General features: G+C 36.3%; 1 protein-coding gene across 1 annotated transcript in view; it reads right to left on the reverse strand.

The window, feature by feature from the left end:
• Positions 1–266: 266 nt before the first annotated feature.
• The window catches only part of KIFAP3 (kinesin associated protein 3), a 69,023-nt gene continuing 44,456 nt past the window's right edge, over positions 267–24,833 (reverse strand). Inside the window, exons 12-20 of the mRNA XM_053469412.1 lie at positions 23,783–23,891; positions 23,019–23,131; positions 20,947–21,112; positions 20,425–20,550; positions 18,726–18,824; positions 15,706–15,791; positions 15,154–15,343; positions 13,395–13,491; positions 267–558 (exon numbers count right to left, since the gene is read on the reverse strand). Of these exons, the coding sequence (XP_053325387.1) occupies positions 450–558; positions 13,395–13,491; positions 15,154–15,343; positions 15,706–15,791; positions 18,726–18,824; positions 20,425–20,550; positions 20,947–21,112; positions 23,019–23,131; positions 23,783–23,891 (1,095 nt within the window). The 3' untranslated portion in view covers positions 267–449. The remainder of the gene's footprint in view (positions 559–13,394; positions 13,492–15,153; positions 15,344–15,705; positions 15,792–18,725; positions 18,825–20,424; positions 20,551–20,946; positions 21,113–23,018; positions 23,132–23,782; positions 23,892–24,833) is intronic.

Below are 24,833 nucleotides of genomic sequence, written 5' to 3' on the forward strand. Positions count from 1 at the left end.
CTCTTGCTCCATAACTAGCATGCATACATACAACAGGAACATTCTGAATCTATAGCATTCTTAAGTTTATGGTTCAAAATCATATTTGTGTAATATATATATATATATATATATATATATATATATATATATATATATATATATACACATACACATATATACATTCATACAAGATTTTACCTTCACTTTCAGCATCTTTGAAGAGTAAATTTAAACATTACATTGCATTGCATTATATTAACACCTCTCCACACACAAAAAGTGGCTTCTTGTTTCTACATAATGTGATTTCATGTGGAGGTTCTCCATTAAATTATTATTAAAGTCCATAATAGCAGTAATGTTTAGAAGCATGCTTGTTCCCCGTGTTATCTGTGAAACTGGCTACACATAAACATTATCCTAATTTAAGATAATAATATAAGATAATTTAGGAATCATGTTTGGTTTTATCTTGCACCAAAGCCATAATAATATTGTTCATCCGGTCTGTAGCCATAAGCTGTTGATGGTCGACCTGGTATTCCAGTAGGCTGTCCAAAGCCATCAACACCAATTCTGGGGGAAAAGAGCAAAGAGAGCATTAGTATAAACATACATTGACATATTTTTCAATTAATTTAATTAAAGCTGGTAGGACCCCATCCTCAAATGTGTGTGCATATATAAATGTTATTGACAATGTCTCAGAAGTAATATCAGAAGCTTTGTATACTAGTGTACTTCATCAGTATGCACATTAATAAATAACTGTGGAACTAATACCTTGCCAAGGATCACTGAAAATCATAAGAACCAAAGACCATGCAATATGTGAATCTACCACAAACATTGTCTCTAGCTATCACTGGTAAAATTAGGTCTGGGTCAAAGCAACTCTCAACTACTAATGGTTGTTTTTTGGCTTACTGTGGGTTTGGAGTAGCCCCTTTGCCATTTACTAAAAAATCACAGTGCAAAACAGTTTTGCCAAAACCTATATGTAAGACTATAATATATAATGATTGTGTGTAGAGTCAGGGTGCAAGATTTAGGACATTTATATGTATATAAAAAAAAGTTGTGTAAAAGGGTTTAGCCATATTAGTCCAGCAGACACGATGTAAAACAAATTTTAAAGCTTTCGAGAGTTATCCTCTCTTCATCAGGTCTGAAGCAATATGCAGAGTGGTTGAAAGATAACCAAAGGACAGAACAAATAAACACAGGGAAACCAATAAACACATTAACACATCAGACAATAATAACAATTAGACACGCACTAGTTGAAAACACTGCACTTTATCGTAAATAAATTGTGCTCACAATCAGTGGGGAGGAAAAAAAAAATCAAGCTGACAGACGATTAGCACATTTCACTCCTATACTAGAGCTTATTCATAATTTAATCTGAACTGAATATAGTAATATATCTATGTATACACACTACTACCCAAAAGCTTGGGGTCACTGTATTTTAATGGACAACATTTTCTTTCAAAAGCACAGAAATGTCCACAAACATTTGAATGGTATTGTATTTATATTTACCTACACATGCATAGATTTTTGTGAGCAAGACATTATTTTTAATAAAACATATGGGCAACATTTTCTATTGTTTATTGGCGATTAGTCCACATTATGAACAAATGAGAGGCAACCTAGTAACCATAAATCAACCTCCAATGCTTGATAACTATTTGAACACAACATTCTACAAATGGTTTAGAATGGGATTTGTAATAATACAGTCATCCACAAGATGGAACTCTGAACACACAAGAAACAGAAATTCATTATGTGTGTTGTCTCTTAAAACACTTATATGAGTGATTGATTTATTTTTCATTTTTAAGGGTTTTTTTTTTACATATCAGTACTTATAATTACTGTGGTGTATGTATTTATATGGTTTAAAAAGAAGGCAGTACGGGGTGTATGTATCTATATGGTTTAAAAAGAAGGCAGTACTTTAAGGTTCTCTCTACTGTCTAATATGTGGGTTTATATGATGCACTGCCCAAATCCGTCAGCTCCAAAGTATATAGAGAAAGGCAAAATGTTAGAGTTTCTGTCTCAGTGTCACCCAAAATCAACATCAAGAGTTCTCCACATTATTTACTTCTGCATTGTTAAATTGGTTTCATCTATACCTCCTCAGCTGTCACTTTATTAACATAATAAAATGCTCAACATATATTTTGGTTAGTTGGTTGTGATGCTGCACTTGTCAGACCAAGGCTCTGCTTGAGTTGCTAGTCCTGAAGCCAATGCCATCTACTACAAGGACCTACTGCATTAGGGGTAGGTTATGCTTTTAGGTGGTTCTAGTTTGGCTCTGGCTCCTGCTGCCAAGTTTGGGATCTAGCATCAGCTTTCCATGACATTAATAGTTCCTTTATCAATAATGCTTATGGTCTTAAAAAGGAGATGTGTATACATCTGTTTCTATATATTGGCCCTATCTATTAGACATACTCTGAGCAAACAGCACAAACAAGAAGGAGTAGGTAATGGCATCTGACAGGGAGTCATGTCATGCCTCCCACTGCAGGTTAGTACTTTCATTATGGCATTAAAAAATAAATGGGGTAAATGGTGCTCATCCGACAGCCCTTTGCATACAATCCTGGATTTGTTTGGTGGTTTGCAACCAATTTTAATTCATCACATACTAAGTAGGTAATTGGTCCTGTAGAACCAGTTTTAGTGACATACCTGGTACATACACGGTGGCAAAGGTTTTAATCTCAATGTATATGGTGGTAATAAATATGTTTGTTCTTCAGATCACAACCAAAACGCCCAACAGTGTATTAACCTACATTTTGAAATCACTAACACTTGCCTATCTTCATGAAGGGTGATTGCAGGATGCAAGCTTTTGAAACAAAGTCTTGCTAACTCATGCACCTACAGAAAAGGTAACACTGATTTATGCTTGTGCAGTAACAGTATGTTGCACTTTAAAGGATACTTTGGGCCTACACATAAGTAATAATCACTAGAAGTACATGTTGCATGGATTCTACATAGATCTTTTTTCTTAGAGTTGTAAATGTTGCACTTTATGTACAGTGTCCTTTCCCTACTCGAATAATATTGTTTTCCAATGTACAGAATCCACAAAATGGATTGCTACATTTTAGCTATAAGAATGAAAATACTCTATATATTAGTTTAATTACTTTATAAAGCATTTGCATTATAGCATATCCACTTTTTTGCCAGATGTAATTAAGCATACAGAACTGGTAAGTACATACAATATTAGTTTTATAAACAATTACTAAAAGGTTAGAATATATCATTTTAGTACAGAAGGAGTTAACTAAAATGACGCTATCAGACACAATCCAATTTAGGGCAATGAAACAAGGTAATGTTTTAAATTATTCCACCACAATCTATTCATTTTTTCTGTAGTTGGCATTATAAATGTGAAAGCAATTAGGTATCAATCCCTTGAGTTTAACTTTTAAAGAGTATCAACTTTTCAGTCATCTATCGAAAGGATTTATACACTGGTTACAGCCCACATGAAGTTTCAGTAAGAAGAATAAAACACTTAATTGATTTTGACTTGTTCATATGTTTCTCATTGGTGACTCAAAACACCAGTTTACCATCATTTCTAAACTAATGACTGAACAAACCTAACTGTAACATCTATATGCTTCATGGGAAATACTACAAATTATGTGTGTGTGTTTAGGTTATTAAAGCTCACAAAAGTAGAATATCATGTCACAAAAACATTTTGTGATACGAGTTTCTATAGAATTAATTTATTGGATCTTAGTGTTGCAATTTCAGCACATGGCACAAGAAGGGATCTTGTGCGATAGTATGACTCTCTCTGAATAATACAAATACAGGTATGTATTTGTGTACATCTGTTATAGTGTCCTGTTACAATAATGAAAAGTTAGATTAGTATTAATTGCCCACAGGTAGTTAATAAACCAATAATGTGCGATTGCTTTTTTCCCCAGCTGATGGTTTTTCTTTAGGGTATAATTATATATAATTATTAGAGTCATAATGCAATAAATAGCAACCTCATAGAACACTGTAGGTATAAAGTTACAAATACGGTTATTATGACTACAGCATGTAGCTGCAATATGATGAAAAACTGTTGGGTTTCAGAGAACTACAGTAAAAAAAATCCTTTAGCCACTACAAATTTATAAATTGGGGACTGCTACAGCATCAAAGAAATGATGTAACTGTCTACCAATATAACTCATTAACACACAGCACTGATAAAATAATACAAAACTTAGAAAATATGCAAAAAACACATGCAACTTGATTTGATATAGATATATATATTGAGATATTTTTGTTTTTAATTTGGATTGCTGCTTAGCACACTGCAGTACTACTTTCATGTAAAAAAAACTACTGTCAATTTTGCCTGGACTACAATGCATCCTAGTGCATGCAAAGGAATTTGAAAAGAAATTGAGAGTAGATAAGCACGATTTGACCCATCTTGTCTGCCCATTTTGCTCCTGTAAAAACCTCAAGCCTAATTTGGTCCTTGGTTTTGTGTTATATTGAGTATAACTATAAATCTATTCCCTCACTCTATAAATATCTAACTCTTTTACTATTTACACCATCTTTACCTTTAACTCCCTCACAGAACAGAATTAAGTTCATTATTTTTACAATCCTCTACATAACAGATTTACAATTTGGAAAGCAACATTAAAGTTAACTCATTTTGAAGATTTTTGGTGTATGAAGAACTTTCCTGTAAGACAGTCTATGAGCATGTGCAAGAAGTTACTCGGACAAACTTAGATCAGGGGAAAAAAGATAAAGGTAAGGTTAAAGACAGCATACAATCATGACTATATAACGTAAGTAAGGTTTTAATACTGAGCCTAGATTGCAGTTTCTATCTTTCAAATGTAAGAATGTTAGAGATCATGTTAAAATCTGACATCAAAGAAATCTAAATATACAAATGTATAAAGGTACATTCAAATCACAATACCACTTAAATATGGCTTTATAATTACCATGATCACTGACAAATTAGAATAAAGTTTTTTCCATTGTTCTTTTATGCTTATTCAGTCATGGTTTATTGTCCCGTTTCATTTTTGTGTACCCAACTTTTTATATATATATATATATATATATATATATATATATATATATATATATATATATATATATATATATATATATATATATATATATACATATATATACACACACACACACGTATATAGTCCAAAATACGCTGCAATGGTACACTCCTTGCAATGGTACACACTCTCTGGTGGCTGTATGTGGAATCACATATAAAATAAACCGAAGAAAAAAATAAATGATTTCGATAACGTTACAAATCTTCAAATCACAAAAGCACAGTTTTTCCCTATGCCAAACAAAGGGAATGTGATGTCACAAAAGTACACAACAATGTCAGATACTTTTTAATATGAGATCTCTTCCCATGATTGTGTTAAAGTCGCATTGGCCCCTCTGTGCCATGTATAGTGGCATATATAGTTATCTTGTCTAATAGCCTAGCACCTGTTACCTCTCTTTAGTGAATAAACCCCATCATCGCTGGTTTCGGTGCTGAACCCAGCTACTATAGTAGAATGCATTGGCAATATATGAGCATGTATTCCCATCAGCCAAGTGCAGCAGACAGAAGTGTCAGTGGCAACCGTGGACAAGATTTCTCCCTGGGTTTTCTTCACTAATGCCGATTTAAATTAAATCCGTTAACTGAAATTCACAAAATAGGCATGACTGCTCTTTTAAATAATTTTATCTTACAAAACAAAAACTGAATGAAACCTCATGGCAAGATGTGAAGCTTTTTGGCATAGTTTGTTTCTGAATATCATGCTTTTTTAAAAAAAATAGGTATGCTTTGTTTGACATAGTTTAGTTTTGTGTGTAAATGATAAGTGAAACCATCCAGCCATTTAATGAGGCAGTGTATGAAGGTAGATGCTTCTGCAGAGCATTACGTATGAATTCAAATATATAATGTATCCCCAAAGGGGCCAGATACATAAATTAGTATGCCTTTGAATTACAAACATTGTAGTCTATCATATCTTATCACTTACATGTTCCAGGATATAGGTCTCTAGGTTAAACTGAACGCAGTGACTAAGTACAATGTAATACTAAACTGCTGGTTTTCTGGTTGTTTTGAGGACTTAATATATGAGCTGCATTTTGTACCCCCCTGTGCTTTCTTAATGATTTGTTTTTTCAGACTTAAATCACTTCCAGCCATCAGTAATACACCCAGTCCTTCCATGTGTGCTTCTATAAGCACAAATATTTCTTTTTCCCATTGGCCTGCCAGCCCTGTCAGGGCAAATTTAATTTGAGGCTCAATTCTGTGACACGTAAGATTACTTGGGTAACTCTGGTTGCTGCTTTCATCTGTTACCCTCCCCGAGTGACAGATGAACTTTGCCGCAAGCTTAATTTTAAGGAGGGGAGGGGGATGTTACAACAGATGTCAAAATGGAAAGTGATCTTAGCATTTGCAGAAGATTTGTTTTTACAAGCTTCTGATCAATGATAAGGGCTGATTGGAAACAAGTTTGTACTTTAGCATGTGTGTAGATCATGTATCTAAAAACATAAATGTGTTTTTAATGAGGACCTGTCACATTTGAGATAAACCCATAATTGCAACAAACAACAAAAACTAACCATCCATTACATTACTGTTATTTTCAAGAATTGTTCTCTGGAATCCTTGAGTGCTGGTGCAGTTCTTGGTTTAATGGAACCTGGAGGGTGGGTCAATTTCTGCAGTTTTGCTACAGTGTTATTTCGGTGAAAAACGTATAACCTATAACCCCAAAAAGAAACATAATATAGCTACAGATCAACTGACAACATGCAGGGTTACTTTTACATTCTACCTTGGAGAACTGCAGCAACAGTAGGCTGCTGGTTCCATATACACAAATCCAGGGGATTAATGTTCCATTATATATATATATATATATATATATATATATAGGATGTAGATTATATATACACACACAAAGATATAGAATGTAACGCACTCACTTTACTGGAAACAGTTGCAATATGCCCGGGTGCTAACAATACAAAAAATATATACAGCAACTAAAGTTGATGCATTCATCGGGTCTTCTTTTTATAAAATGTATATTATTAAGGTCCAGCGTTTCGGCTCTCAATGAGCTGTTCTTGAGAAAGCCTTATTGAGAAACGTTGGACCTTCACCATGTCAATACATTTTATAAAAAGAAGACCTGCTGAGTGCATCAACTTTAGTTGCTGTATATATATATATATCGTCGCTAGCAAGTTAACAGCTCAAACACGAGCCTCACGTGTTCATGTGTCAAATCACTGCAGCCATGATATATGCACTTCTGCTCTTTTTGGTGAATCATGTATTTGAGTTGTAACTGAAACTGTTACAGGTATGATTTTCAAATGTAGATTTTCCAGTTCCAGCATTACGTCTGCCTCCAAAATTGCCTAGGGAAAGACTCGATTGAAACCTAGCTGTCAGCATTCATTTTGTGAATTGTGTCTATTCATAAAATTTGAATTGTAAAGTGAGGTAAGAACTTACAAAAACTTACAGAAAACATGTCTAAAAATAATGTAAATGACACTACTATTAACATGCCTTACAGTGGCATTATTTCATCCCATAGTATAATGGCTTATATATGACAAATGGCTATAATGTTGAGGTTGGAAAATCAGCCAGTGCGTGGCATGAACCAAACCAGACTCGTCTACAACAGAAGGAAGAGCCCTTGCAAGCAACAGAACAAAAAAATCTGACGGCAGATAAGAATCATTGCGGCAACCTAGTCTGTCTGTTTTGTCAGTTCTTGGTCTCGCCTTAGATTCAGGAAAGTCATATGTCTATCCCACTTTTTTATTTTACTATGTTAGCTTCTACTACGTCTGCTGGGAGGCTGTTCCACATGTCTACCACCCACAGCTAACACTGTGCTTGAGCCGATGCCAGCCCGCTCAGCTATACTATAAAATTATCATTGGATTTTTTTTTTTTTTAACATAAAACAAGATCTGTGCCATCAGTAGGGTATAATTGTGATACTCCAGGATAAACCTAGAGGCCTTGAGGACTCTTTATAGTGCAGTGCCTTTTGACGACTCTCTAGTCAATTAGACTAGGCAAGAAGGTTACATAGCTTGGTAAGAAGTTTATGTATATACCCTATTTCCCCATGTATAAGACGATTTTAGAAAAACTTGGGGTCTAAAAATTGGGTGCGTCTTATACAGTGGTGGTAGATATTTTTTTTTTTAACAAAACGTGAACCAGAAAGGGGACCTGCTTACCTATTTTGCTCAGCAGCGTTTCTTGATCCGCTGCGGCGACACAGGAACCCAGAAGAGTCACGTGAATGCACATCGCATCACATGACTCCGCTCAGTTCCTGTTCCTGCTTGAGCAAGGCAGAGGGGAAACAGAGGCCCCCGTGGAAGTCTGGGAGCGGCAGCAGATGATCTGCAGTTCAGGTAAGGTGGGGGAATAAATGAATGTAAGTATGCATGTGTGTGTGTTAGCACGGATCCGTGTGTAGGGGGGGGGACAGGGAGGCTGAAAGTGATGGGAGCGTGATTGTTAACAATTGCTAGCAGCTAACATCAATCACACTCATATCATGCCCAGGCAGCCAGTACAATAACTTTATGTAATATATATATATATATTTTTTTTAATTTCGGCCCCCAAAATTAAGGTGCGTCTTATACAAGGGAGCGTTTTATATATATATCGTATTGGCTCGGATATAGGCCGCACCCTAAAAGTTTGGTGCTTTTTTAAAGAAAAAGTTTTTTTCTTTAAAAAAGCACCAAAAAACACATGCTGCCACTCTGTCCGCCCCCCCCCCGAGATATGCTGCCACTGTCCTCTCCCCCCCCCCCGAGATATGCTGCCACTGTCCTCCTCTGCCCCCCCGACTTACCGGAGCAGACTCCCCGGCACCGGAAGTTGTATACGTGTATTGCGTAGATGTCCCCCACCGGCCCCGCAAGACACCCGGGATTCTGCTCCGGTAAGTCGGGGGTGGGCAGAGGTAAAACGCATCGTGCGGACGGTCCGCACGATGCGCTTAGACAACCTCCCGTGCCGGCACCCCCCCCCGTGGGAAGTGCTGGCAGGGGAGGCTGTCTGAGCGTATCGGGGAGTAGGATGCAGGTCCCCTGCACCGCTGCGGGGGATCTGTATCCTAACCCCGCTGCCTGCCCGGCGCTAGACCCCGAATATAGGCCGCACCCCCACTTTAAAGACTTAAAGTGGGGGAAAAAAGTGCGGCCTATATTCGAGCCAATACGGTATATATATATATATATATATATATATATATATATATATATATATATATATATATATATATATATATATATATATATATATATATATATATATACACAAATCATACATACACACACAAGGTATGGGCTGCATGGGATATGGCAACTATGTTACTACAAGTAGAGTATCCCTTACTCAAAATTTATGCGAAATTATCTGAAATCCGAAATATTTTTTTCTGATAAGAGAACTTGAGATAAGGTATACTCACTACTGAAGGGAGACAGGAAGGAGGCGTCATTAGATCTTTCACTGCCTCCGATCCATTATCCAAAATTATCCCTTATCCAAATACTTGTGGTTTCAAGCATTTAAGATAAGGGATACTAAAACTGCACAAGCTGAATGGGTTGCAATGATATCCCCAGTGCAGATAATTAATCTAGGTATGAGCATATGTATTTTGTATGATAACTTGAATAATTCATGAGAGGGTGAGGATTTTTTTTTTCTGAGCAACAGAAGACTATCTTGCTCATGTAAAATGAAAGAATGAACAATCAGCCAAAAATATGTATTGTTTAGTTGTCATGTACCATCCTTTGGGTATTGAGTTCAGCAATTAAACAATAACAAACCATTCAGAGTGAATGCAAATGATGGAACACTATTTGAGATTACTAAAATGTGAAATGAAATAGGATTATTCACTAACATTTACTGATTTACGTAGCACAGCACTGTAATTCTTGGTTAAAGGAACAGGCATATCCTCTTCATTTTCAGAAACCTAACACTCTGCATGACAATGGAAGAGCTGGATGGTGTACTATGTTGTGTGTGTGTGTGAACGTGTTATGGGATCAGGAATCAGGGTCAACCAACAATGAAAGTAAACAAGCTCTGAGTGAAAGGTATTGACATTTAAACCCAGTAGGTACCATATTTTAAGACTAGTGCCGACATCACCATTGTCAGAGTAGCAATCAGGGATGTAATTGTACACCTCAGCATCCCTGATCTGTAATGGGCCCCCTCATTGGCTCTCTTGGCCTGCTACTCAGGCTCCACGGTCCACTAGCAGTGTCTATTCCTTTTCTGGAAATTGAGGCAGTATGGCTCAATTGTAAGCATGGGGTGGGGCGCAGGAGCCTGTATTTAGGTATGCCTTTACAGTATTTTCAGTAATGTGTGCCTTTGGACAGTAAATATCTATTTTGCATGGTTTGCATATACAGGAACTTTAGATACAAATATGAGTACACATATGCCTTAAGACTAATACGGCATAGCTTCAAAACTGCAGAAAAAACTTCTGAAACTGATTACGGATTCCTGTGAAGGGAGATATTTTATTATATCTGATATATGGAAGGGGCTTTCACTTAGTTGGACTGTTATCATTAAATCAGTTGCAACACAAATATTAAGGGTTTGCAACTTTATATATATATATATATATATATATATATATATATATATATATATATATTGTTTTTAAAACACAGAACTGGCCTTCCTTTATAAACCCATGTTAAGCCTTGTTTTGTTAACTTTCAATTATATGGTCTTGCAATTGTAACCACATAGTCCCATTCAATCTCCATGCCACCATTTCTTTAGTCACACCCAAAGTAATTCTAAAATTATGTGAATTTATTTCGTATAAATTTTCAATATTGACATTACTCAAATAAAATGATATAAGCCCTTTGTTTAAAAAGGGAAAGACATTTTGCAAGCTAACCAGTTGTCTTCAATGAAGAGAAAAGAGGCATAGGAACAAAAAAGGGCCAATAAAATAAATTACAAAGACAGCAGATTAAAACTGGCTGTTGTGCTTTCGAGCTTTACATTTCAAGTCTTTAAGAAGTTGACTGGCTTAACATTTCACAGCATTTGACTGGTGAAAAAGGAGGAAATTTTATTCTCATTAACTGCAGCAGATTTACTGCAGTGAAAAAGTGCTATGTAATTTGAGATGTGACAGAGCCAGAAGATCAAAGTTTCCTTGGTCTGGAAAGTCAAATAAACCTCACTGGCTACTTCCTGAAGGGAAAATGCACTCTGGCAAAATAAACCAGAGACCAGTTTAAGCAGGAAAAAAAAATCTCAATTTTATGAGCTGTCATAGTAGTTCTTGTGGTTTGAAACGGTCTAGTTTAGAACATTACATTTCCTTGCTTTTTTGTTCAGTGTACTTTTTGGGCAGTTTTTATTGTCTCTTAAATGATCCAAAAAAAAAAGTTACCCATCTTGAATTCTAGAAAACCTTTATAGTGCACATCCAGAAAGCCCCATTTCTAATGTGGGAAAATATAACAAAATACATCTTTATCTAAAATCAATAGCACAACAGAATAAAATACCATGTAATATAATTTATAACTCCTCCTAGGATATCAGAAACTCTGATATCAGATATATACTTCAAGGTACTGAATGTTATCTCCTGTGCCTGTTTTCATAGCATTGTGGTTCCCATGCAGCCCCCTTACGACCCGCTAAGACTGAGTGCTGCGGCTGGATGGGTAAAGGTAGGTATGTGTGGTCACACCATGCCCCTAGTACCGACTATATCCTGTCACTCAACAAAGGTTGTCTTCTTTAGACACCTGAAATGTTAAGGGGTATGCCTTAAAGTGGTGCTATCATTTGACATGAAAAAGAAAACACGTGAATCATATAGATTTAAATAAAAAAAAAAAGTGTACAGACAAAGATGTCACTTTTCAATAACCACCAACTACTAATTAAAAAACTAATACATTTCTTTCAATATATATCCCCTTTAACACATAAGCGTTATATAGCATATGGCCAAGAGAAATGTGATTTTATAGAACATTGGACACAACCCGTGGTTATTAGGTAAAAGAATAATAAGAAATGTAAGGTAAAAGGATAAGAAGAAATTTAGTTTGCAAAGTCTAAGCAATGTTGTGACACAGCATCTTTCTCAGCAGAAAATGCTTCAGATGTGCATTTCAATAGGATTTACAGTTGGCTAAAAGTTAACCTTGAAAGCCTCATAAAATGTTCTCTTGAACATGTTAATGGTCCCTCTTTACCAGTAAAATCAAGGTGACTGTAAGAAGAACCGTTAATTGTAGTTAGCCTGACAGATGGTATTCAAATGCCATTATTTACATTTTTTATGTTAAAAGGCACTGTTGATTCATGACAAGCAATTCCTGTTTGGCAATTTTCCATGTTCATTTTTGGCCATTCAGTGTCCCAGACTGCTGCAGTCTCTTTACAAACCTCTGTAAGGTCCCAAATGTGCCTTAACACTACGGTCTTATATCACAGTCTATGATTCTGGACTTACAAGGACCAGTTCATGAAAATGGCAAAACTGAGCATTGTGGATTATGCTGAGACCTTTTACATGCAATAATGCAATACTGGGCAACATAGGCAACCAACAGGCAACAGTGCAGGCAACTAAAGTGTCAAAAACATTATGCCAAATGTGTCAGTGTCAAATGCAACGATGCAACACTGTGTATATAGACACTGCTAGTGCCAGTCGTTTTTTGTTTTAATCTCTTAAAGTAACCAATAAACAAACATTACATTTTTATATAAGTATGTTAGTAAGTACACTATTTAGCACAAACAAATGTAAGCATATGCAATTTTGAATAAAATATTTTGGATTTTAATCTAATGATAAAGCAAATAACTAGCTGTTTTTTTACATTCTGACTTAAGTTTGCACTTTTAAAGGGAACAATAAAAGGGATGTGGGAGAAGTGCAAATATATACAAATTCATCTATGCATGTAAAAGAATTGTAGGACATTGGTCACACTCAGGTATCATATGCATGAAAGTGGATATGATGACTGAAGTGTACCTTAAATGATCATGCGTTGTACATGGGAGAAAAATAACATCTGTAACAGGAAAAAAAACAAACAAACACATATATTGGTCATGAAAGTTAAATAAATAGCACTTCGTAAAAGCATGTTGTAACATAATTTCACAACTATCATTAATTCAAAATACACAACAGCGACAAAGCAACACACAAACAGAATTCAATTTAAAGGGCTGTTACCGGCTGCCAAAGGATGACTCCCCAAGATCTCCATTTTGAATGTTATATTCATTAAAGAAGTCTGGACTCACAGCGCCTTCAGATGTCATCAGGCCTTCTGGAAGATAAAACAAAAAAGTTATTTTTTACACTGTGGATAAACCATAGTCATATGATGGAACATGTCTGATGCCCATTCAGGCAAAGTCATATCATTCTAATGTAGTTTTTAAGCAGTGATTCACAAAAGTGTGTAAAAATAATCATCCATTCTCGTTGACAATGATCCTATATGAAAATATTGCACATTCCTACAATGGAGATCATTTTACTCATTTCTGATTATCATTTATTATTAGGGCCGTACATTACACAAGAAGTTATTTATTTTGCCCTTAGACATTAGGACTTGATATATCATCCCCATATTATAGGGACCAAAATACCCGTTTTTTCCCCCCTATTTTCCTGGGTCTATTCCTGGGAATATTTGGGGAGTACCAGGGTTTCACAATGTTATAATACCCTGAAATAAAATAATTTGTATATGCATAAAATAATATGTAATTGGAAATTTATGTACACAAAATATGTAAACGTAAGAAATGCTCTGCATAAACATCCACCAATAGGTCACAAAGTAATTAAATGTTTGTACAAACCTTGCTTATAATAGTTTCATTAGTCTATGGTACTCTCTAAATATACACCTCTTGAAAAAAAAATCTGACCAAAATCACATATCCTCTAGTAAAGTATTCTTGAGCTATTTACTTCCAGAACTATTTTGCAGCATACTTCTGATTACCACAGCAGTAAAAACAATTAAAGTGCAGAACTCACTCCAGATGAGCCCAACTTCATAAACCAGCATATGCACCAAATAACAATGAGGCACATACAAAATTCATCAGTTTATTCAATCTGATGTTTGTAGTTCAATTTATCAGTTTCAGATGGGTTGTTAACACGTTAACAACTCAAAGTAGAGCATAATAAATATATTCCATACTTCTTTTTTTATTTTAAACTGGAACAGACAAAAGCATACGCTTATAACAATAATAAACATTAATGTCTGTATGTAATTTTATTAAACATAAATCAACACATTGTACGTACATACAACTGAGTTTCTGACTGTGCGTGTATTTTTGCTTAAAGATTAAGTGAAGTATCATCAAAAATATAAAACAAAATATGTTGAATTACTTGCAAACACCCTAAACAAACAAAACACACACGGGCTGAACTCAATACACTTGCTGCTATCACACTTCTGCTATCTACCGGATTGTAACAAACAGAGCAAAGTCTTTTACCTATTTCCTCCCCTTCACTTTTTAACACGCACCAGTGTACCATACCAAAATTGATACTTTCAAAATACAGATCTATATAATAAAGCTCTAATTTCAATTAGCATGTAATTTACATGACACATATCCTTATATCTAACAAAAACAAAAACAATTACAATGTGCTATGTGCTATTAGTGTGTTAAAGTGTAAAAATATATATTGTCCAATAATCCTCTTTACAAGCAATAGTTAATACCATGTAAAAAAAAAAAGAAATCATCAAAGATCATAATTGTACTGTTCTAGATTCTTTCTTTTGTTGTTTCATCACATGTTTGATACTTCATTAATAAAGCTTAAGAACACAATTTGAACAATATAAAGTGACTTTTCAGAAGGCACTATAGGTTTTTATTATATTGTATAACAAAACTATATGCAAACAGAACATTAACACGCAATAGCTGCGTCATATCACCTGCACTATAATATAGATCAGGTCTTTCCAGGATATCTCCTTCATGGATAAATGGCTCAATAGGTTCATCTCCATAAAGATACTGTTCACTTTCATCCATTTGACGGCTTTCCACCATCTCTAACCACTGAGAGTTGTGCCAGCGGAATTTTTCACTTTGTATCTTCTTTGCCCATTCCTCATCGTATTCCTATCATTGAAAAGAGGAATTGTTTATATGTGATACTGAGTCAAAACAGATGCATGCGTAGAGAGAAAGATTAATTTCCTATCCGAGGGATTAATTTTCATCTCTTGCATGTGCTACAATTACACCTTGATGGCAGGAAGGCAATGTAACACATGGAACAACTTAACAGGGTGATCTAAAGGGATATACAAGAGAGGGATACATTCATACAAAGATTTCAGAACACCGACATAAAGCCTCCTTGTGAATGAAAGTAAAAAAAAAAAAAAGCGATTTTTTTTTTTAAAACATAGGAGGCACACATAAATCTACAGATGCGTGCCATCTGTCTAGTAATAAGCTTATAGTATTTTTTCACTTACCGCTATAATATCAAGGGTGTTATCACATACTTTTCTGATCTCTGAATTCTTATCATGCATTAGGTCTATAAGATAAGCAGGAGCCTCTGTATTGGATTTGTTAAGAAAGTATATAAAACAGATGTCATTAGTATTTCTATGCCCTAATCAGCAATATTATTGTCTAATTATTAAACATATGTTAAGTGTTATGCTACAGGATAAGGGAAGGTACACATATGATTTTCTTACATATTTCCTGTGAACATGTTTCCAGTCTTCCAATTAATAATGTCAATAAAGTCATACTACTGTAATATTAGCTGTTGGAATTGATTTCTATAGTTTTTGTCATGCATTTTCTGCAGCAGACACACATATATTCGTTTAATGTTTGTATTACAATCCTGTTTTCCGGAAATACATGCAATATTTATAATGGACCTTCTGTGCATTATCGTGCTTTCAACAAACTGCAAACTAAACCTCTGTTCAAACTGTAATACGATTCTGAAAGTTTGCAAATACTAATAAGCATGTATACTTATTTTTAATGCATTTTGTTTAATTCAAATGCTATTTTCAGTTACTGCAATGTAAGACCTAATAAATCAACTTCAAACATGCTTTGGCCTTTAAGAAAAGCTGAATTGGACAAACACTGGGGCACCAAACCTTAGAGAAAAGTTTGCTTTTGACATAAGGCAGGACTACAGGGATCCTTGTTCCCTGCTGTGTGGAGTGACTTGCAAAGCCGTGATTTAAAAACATCCATGGTGTAGACATGACAAGCAATTTCCCCAAAACGTCATGTAATCCCTAATGCAGGAAGCATTGGCGCACATTTATGCTATGCTTTTATTATGCACTGACCAATTTACCATTTCCTGGCCAAGACAGGACAAGAAGCAGAAAACTGCAAAGAAAAAAGGAGAAAAGGTGGGGTGGGGGTAGAACTCTAACACAGGGACAACATAAATTTAGAGGTTCTCATTGCGGAAACTTAAAGAAGCTTAAGACATTTTACATGGAAACAAAGGGTAATAATAAATGTTTTGTTTTGAATTTGAAATGTTTATTTATAATGTGCACAGTTTATGTTATAGGTTTGCATTGCAAAGTTTCCTACGAATAAGGTTACTAATCTGTCGCATACAGGGCCGGATTAAGGCATGGGCTGACAGGCCTGCGGCCCAGTCGGCCTCGACCAGCTGGGGGGCCTCGCGTCCGTGGGCCGGCAGACCAACATTCGGAGTAGCCATCGTGCGGTTGTGAGGTTTGGAGTGGCTGACTGCCTCCGCAGGCCACCTTATAAAATTAAAGCGGCCTGCGTGCACATGCACTGTGTGGCAGTGCCTCAGTGAGGCTTCCTCATGTCGAGGAGAGGATCTTCACATGGGAAAAAAGAAAAGTAAAAAGTATTTCCCCCAAAAATAAGGGTTGGAGGAAAGGGGATCCATATTCAAGGGAGGAGGTGGGTGAATTGTCTTGGGACATCATTAAAAATTAAATAATACTAAGGGGGGGGTGACTGGGTTTTGGCATTACAAAATAAATATAAACAGAAACAGGGGGTGGGTGGCTGGGGGTAATATACATAGCAGTGGGGGCATCAATAAACAAGAGGGTGGCTGGGCATCACTACATAAATACTACATCAAAAAGGGGAGGCAGGCTGGGGCAATACCCAAGGGTATGGGGGGCAGCACATTAACCAATACTAAAGGGAGTGGGGCATCAATACACAAGCGAGGGGGGTTGGCTGGTAGGCATCACATAAATCAATACTAAAAGGGGTCTAGATGGGGGCATCAAAAAATCAATACACAAGGGTGTGGGGGCATAAATGCACAAAGGGGGGCGATACACAAGGTTGTGGGGGAGACACAATCAATACAAAGGGGGGGCCTGGCTGGGGCATTAATACACAAGGGGAAAAATATGAAAGGGTTGTTAATGACAAAAGTGGGGAGAAAATACATTGTTTTATGCTTTGTTGTGGCTTGTGGCATTTGTGCTTGTGTGTCGAAGTGGCAGAGCCTGTCCTGGTGTGTCTGTGTTTTTGTGTCGGTGTGGCAGAGCTTGTCCTGGTGTGTGTGTTTGGGTGTCAGTGTTGCAGAGCCTGTCCTGGTATTTCATTTTACTTATTCAGAGATAAAATGCCCTCCTGAATTTAGTCAATTCAGAGGAAAAAGCTTTCTAGAACCAGAAATCAGCGAGAGGAAAAGTTAAGGTTTGTGTTATTTACTCTGCATATTTCAATCTGCATATTTTATCACAAAGGTATTGTCACAGTTTTCACAGTAATTGTGAAACCCAATTTAATTGTAAGGCCTGATTTCATTCTGCTCTACAGGGGACAATTCCCTGTAGTTCCCCTTAAGGGAGAACCTTTTACACACACACTGGCAGAACTTTTCATCTAAACATTTCTGCAGTAGCAAATGTTTTGATTCCATCACGTCTAATCTCTGTAACTAATTTGGGCCTATTAACATTTTTGGTTTCTGGGATTTCAATACAAATAATGTGATAAAAATGATTTATAGTGATTTGGATGGCAAATAGTATGACTCAGGTATGTATAAGGGCTGCGTGTGGGTACAAGAGCTCGACCACGAGATAAAATATATGGGGCTGGTGTCCAAATGTTTCCAGGGCTGCTTTTCATTGCCAGTCCGGCCCTGGCGCTGCCTGCCTGGGTTGCCGTCCATACAATGAAAAAAAAAATAGATATATCATGCGTTACACTTACTTCCTTGATGCTGGCAGTGCACAATGAATGAATACTGGCAAATTGGCAATACAAAAGCTGGTATTTTTTTTTGCAGTTTATACAGCGTGCACTATGCGCATCAGCGTATTTGTGTGCCACCAACAGGAATTGCGGGCTCAGTCTCCACCAGACGTGCAAGTGTGTGTGTGTCAGTGCTGCTGTCTGCAATCTTGAACCCCTGCAGGCTATAACGCTATTAACGCTGCATGTGAAAACAAACCAGGTAAGGGATCAATAATTCACCCAGCATTCAATAAAAGGATACGGGTTTCCTTTATGATGACATCTCTGGTAGCCTGGTGGAAAACCATTTGGTAGAAGACATATACAATTTGGCACACAAATTCATCATCTTCTTGCTGAGCTACGACACGTAGAATAAAGCACTTATTAGATGCCAGCTTCATAATCATATTATGCAGAACATTTGAATAAGTATAATGGGCATGTGGAAATAGGCTTAGTATGTAATCTAAACCTGTAATCTGTATGTAATCAAATATGATCAATACTTACATTTCCCAAGTTATTCAGAAAAAAACAGATTTTCAACCGCTTTTACTGTGCTACATACACTATATGACCTGGAGTATGTGGACACCTCTCCTTATTAATGAGTTTAGATGTTTCAGCCACATCCATTGCTAACTGGTGTATAAAGTCAAGCACATAGGCATGCAATCCACAGACAAACACTGGCAGAGATCAGTGGCTCTAAATGTGACACTGTCATAGGATGCTACAAGTTAGTTTGTGAAATTTCTGCCCAGCTAGATCAGCCTCAGTCAACTCTAAGTGCTATTATTGTGAAGTAGAAGCGTTTAGGCGTAACATTTCAGCCATGATGTGGTAGACCACACACACTTACAGAGCAGGGCTACAAAGTGCTGAAGCATGTAAAAATCACCTGTCCTCTGTAGCATCACTCACTGCAGAGTTCCAAACCGTCTCTGGAAGCAACATCAGTACAAGCACTGTATGTCTGGTGCTTCAAGAAACAGGTTTCCATGATAGAGCAGCTGCACACAAGCCAGGGATCTCTATGCCAATACCAAATGTCAGCTCGGGTGGTGTAAAGCACACCTCTACAGGACTCTGGTACAGTGGAAACATGTTCTCTGGAGTAATTAATCATGCTTTAATATATGGATTAATCTGGGTTTGGTAGATGCCAGAAAAACACTACCTACTAACATGTATAGTACCTACTGTAAAGTTTGGTAATGTTTTTCATGGGTTGAGCTTGGCCCCTTAGTTCTAATGAAGAGTGATATTAATTCTACAGCATACGAACGAATTTTAGACAATTGTATGCTTCCAACTTTGTGACATCAGTTTGAGGAAGGACTCTCCTTTTCCAGCATGACCGTGCTCCTGTGAACAAAGCCAGGCCCAAAAAGACATGGTTTCACAAGGCTGTTATAGGAGAACTAGAGTAGCCTGGACACAGCACTGACCTGAAACACCGATCGTGTGCCAGGCCTTCTCGTTCAACATCAGTGCATGACCTCACAAATGCTCTTTTGGCTTAATGGACACAAACATTTCCACAGACACACTCCATAAATCTCGTGGAAGGCCTTTTTAGAAGAGTAGAGGCTGCTATTGAAGCAAATGGGGTGGGGGCATGGATTTTGAACAAGATGTCCAATGAGCTCATATTATGTGTGATGGTCAGGTATCCACATACTTTTGGTCATATAGTGTATATTGGATACAGTTCTAGAATAACTGTCACAACTAGGATTACAAATTTACAGCTGAAATTGTTTTCTTTTTAACGCAACTAGGCACTGTCTTTTTCTAAAATGGAAAACAGTAACAAACATTAATGTTAGCAGTTGTTTTCTTCTCTGTTACATTTTGACGGACCTTTATTTTGCATAACTGTAATAAGATTTTATGTATGTGCCTAGAGCACCTCTAGTTTTGTGGCATTCTGTATAATAAATAACCATAATTACCATTCAAAAGCTCAATCAGAGCAGGAATAATTCCAGATTTTGCCAGTAAAGCAGCACAAGAGTCGTCTGTAGACACTGTTCCAATCATTATAACCACTTCAAGAACCAGGTCGTCTTCTGCTGATCCTGAGTCAAAAACGTAATGTTTTTAAAATGTTTAATGTATACAAGAACCAACAATTTATGGTGGAAGACAGAAATGTATAAAATTATCTATACGTTTTAAATGAATGCCATAAAGTAATGTATAATGCACTGCTTTAGAGAAACATGTACATGTCTACTAGTTACTGGTATTTTAGCTCTGTGTAGATATAATATATTTACTACTCACAACTTTTTTAAAGCTACCACAATATTAATTCAATTATTGTTTTAATTAGAGAAAGAAAAGCCAAAATATATCATATCTACACAGAGCTAAAATACCAGTAACTATTAGACATGTACATTTTTCTCTAAAGCGATGCATTATAAATTATAAACACATACTACATACAAATGTTCAAAGAATAGGAGTACCTGGCTTAAGTTTGTCCTTCAGGTATTGCACAAGTTTGTATTCTTTGAGAACAAGTTCCCAGTCCAGATCACTAATGGTAAGATTTGCTAGAGTTCCAAGGCATTCTATAACGAATTCTTCTTCTTCAATGTCTGTAATCTGAGCAGCTAAATCCCCAACATAATCCTGAAAGTAATAATGTATTGTTAGGTATATGTACAAACTGAATTATTTAGGCAAATTGTATTTTTGAGGATTCATTTTATTATTGAACTACAGTGCTCTCCGCCAATCCAACATGTTAAGAAACCTTAAACCTGAATATTTAAGAAAGTAAAAGTGAGGTTTTGGCCTTTTTAGGGGAATATCTATGTGTGCACAATTATTGGGCAACTATTAGTGTGCATAATTATTATGCAACAAAAAGAAAAACGATAATTTTCTTACATGTTTATTTTCATCTATTAATGTGAGAATTCTAAACAAACAATTCAAATAAACATTTGTGACATTTCCAAATAAATTAATCAGTAACCAATATAGCCATATAGCCACCCTTCTTTTCTATAACAGTCATAAGCCTTTCATTCAAGGAGTCTGTCAGTTTCTTGATCAGCTTTTTATGCAGCAGCAACCACAGCCTCCCAGACAGTGTTCAGAGACGTGTACTGTTTTCCTTCAGCGTAAATCTGCCATTTAAGAAGGGACCACAAGTTCTCAATAGGGTTTAGGTCAGGTGAGGAAGGGGGCCATTTCATTATTTTTTCATCTTTAAGGCTTTTACTAGCTAGCCACGCACTGAAGTACTTACATGCGATGGAGCATTGTTCTGCATAAAAAGCTCCTTGAAAGATAGACTTTTTCCTGTACCACTGTTTGAAGAAAGTGTCTTGTAAAAACTGGCAGTATGTTTGCGAGTTGAGTTTGAGTCCATCTTCAACCCAAAAAGGTCCAACTAGCTCATCTTTGATAATAAAAGCCCTAATACCCCTTTTCCACCTTGCTGGCGTCTGAGTCGAAGTGGAACTCTGTGCCCATTACTGATCCAGCCAAGGACCCATCCATCTGGACCATCAAGAGTCATTTGATGGTCTCATTTCATCAATCCATAAAAACCTTGAAAAATCTGTCTTCAGATATTTCTTGGCCCATTCTTGTGTGTGAATTCTTGTTCGGTGATGGTCAGGTTTCAGCCTACCATACCGTGGCCATGTCCCTGAGCACTGAACAGCTTGGAATTCTGGACACTCCAGGTAGGTAGCAGTTCTGGAATACGACAGCACTGGCGAATAATGGGTTCCTGGTAGCTTCATGTTTGATACTTCTTAAATCTCTGGCAGTTAATTTGCGTCTTTTTTACTCATGTTTCTTTAGACCCTGCTGACTGCTTGCAACAAAACGTTTGATGGTTCTGTGATCATGCCCCAATATCTTAGCAGATCTGCTGCATCTCTCTGAAAGATTTTTTTTTTTTTTTTTTTTTACAATTTTTGACCTTTCAGAGTCAGCTTAATCTTTTTCTGCCCATTTTGCCAGAGAAAATGAAGCTGCGTAATAATTAGGCACACCTTGACATAGGTTGTTCATCTCATTAGGCCACACCCTCCCTCATTACACAAATACACATCACCTGATATGCTCAAATCCAATAGGTATTCAAGTTTATACAGCTTGGATTTGGAAAATATGCATAAAAATGATATGGTCAAAATACTCACTTGCCTAATAATTGTGCACACAGTGTAAATAAAAGGTAAAGATGAAACTGAGGCTTGATGAAGTATTTTTTCTGTTTTAAACTGTCAATATTTACAATTTTTGTAAAAAATTCAATTTCTTTCCTAAATACTACTCCAGCTTTCACATTTACCCCATTCTTCTCCCCCCAAAATTGCACCTTGCTGTGTATGCCCTTTTTTCTATTCCTGCTCTACATTATAGCCAGCTCATAAACGCTTTGACATATTCAACATCTCCTGCTGCTTACATATTTTGCAAACTCTCTTTTCTATTCTACACAATCTTTTTGTTTGCTACTACAGATTATGGTCTAGCATTAAGAAGGACAACGAAAAAAACCTCATAAACTTACAATAAACAAATTTTTTGTTGCCCCATCATGCTGGGAAATATTCCGAATCATCTTCATTAGCAAGGGATCCTTAAATTTCAAGGCTTTTTTCATAAGCATCTTCAGCCCATTTCCTAAAACAAAATTAGAATTTCAAATGTAAATCAACTGGAGAAAAAAAAAGTTCTAGCTGCCTAAAACACAGGATAAATGTACTAATCTATTAAGATTCATATTAGCACACAATGGCAATATAAATAAAGTGCTGCAGGTATACAGATACAATAAGGAATCAGTAAAAAAAAAACAAACAAAAAAAAAACATTTGTAACAAAAACTAATCATAGAAAATGAAGACCGTACACACAAACTGTCAAATTCATATGACGTACGGCAGTATGTACCTTTATCGATTTAAAAAGTGAAATGAACCACAGAAATAAAGGTGAAATTCAGTAAACCAAATAGTAGTAAGGGGCACATTAATTCAACAATGTGTTTTGTTAAAGCATTCAGTGAACATTTTAAATATTGTATTAGAGCTTCTGTCCTGTATTATTGCTGTTGCATCTCATTTTAGGAGACACTGTTTATGTACCCAGAACTTTCATTTTTATTGGTATTGGATGGACTCACGCAACAAAATAAACAAAAAAAAAAGCTTAGCAATCCATGACTTGTGGGCAAAATATTTGAACAAGTTTTGCATAAAAGTTGAAATATGACTAAAATCCTTTACATGTTTAATGTTTACATTTAACATTTACTATAGTTCAGATTTTTACCTTCACATATTAGCTGGGCATTCCTCTTATTGGCAGCGAGATTAATGCAGAAAGAAATCAGCTCAAGATCGATGCGCTCTTCAGGGCACTCAAACAGCATCTTCATTAACTGGAACACAAGTTAAACAAAAATAAAATTTGTTATTATCTGTTAATTATTGACTTCTACAGAGCCGCCATATGTAACAATGCTGTATAATGGGCAAACAAGACATAACAATTTTTTCTTACATAATGTCTTAAGGGAAATATATTCTACTCAGGAATATATTTATATTTAAAGCCATACTCACAACCCAAGGGAAAGACATGTCTAAAATGGCAAACCTGCATGGAATGATATACGATGGAGGACAAAGGGGATCTATTATTTGGGTAACCTGAATCTGTTGACCTAGCTGGCTTACTTATGCAATGTAGAATGCAAGAATGGTTGTGTGTTGACTCTATTCTATGCTATATTATATTTTTATCAGTAAAATGGCACGTACGAAAGAAATCTTGCATCATGGAACCCGTCCTTCCATGAGAAACTTGTTGCGGTTGGCCCTCTAAAATGCATTGTCAAGTTAATAACTTGAAATGTTTCAACTCCCATACAAATTCAACACTTTGGTAAAATATTATTCAGTGAGCATTTTTCTGTTAACAAAGTAAAATAATTTGCATTTCAATAATAAGCAGGTACATGCCGAATGCTAAACGCTGGAAGGGGGTATTCCTGTACTTACAATCATTTTATTCGTATTTTTTATTGCCATTGCATTTGTCATTTTCTAACATACTCCATTTTACAAATCTACACCAAATAAACCCATGCAACGATATTAAAATAAACAATATATGGCTATGTGCCATCCCTCAGCTAAAATGCATCGTGGGGTACAGACAGTATCCCAAGTATCCCCTGCGACTGGCAAAAATTGCCCTGGGCCCCTCAGCTTTACCAAGCAACATGTCCCACGATGCCACCTTTGTCGCAAACAACTTGTGAGTGCCTTTGTCCCCAACCAGCTTATCAGTGCCATTCTAACTCCTAAACAGCCTGTTT

This window comes from Spea bombifrons, chromosome 6 (assembly GCF_027358695.1).
Source record: "Spea bombifrons isolate aSpeBom1 chromosome 6, aSpeBom1.2.pri, whole genome shotgun sequence".
NCBI classification, from domain to species: Eukaryota; Metazoa; Chordata; class Amphibia; order Anura; family Pelobatidae; genus Spea; species Spea bombifrons.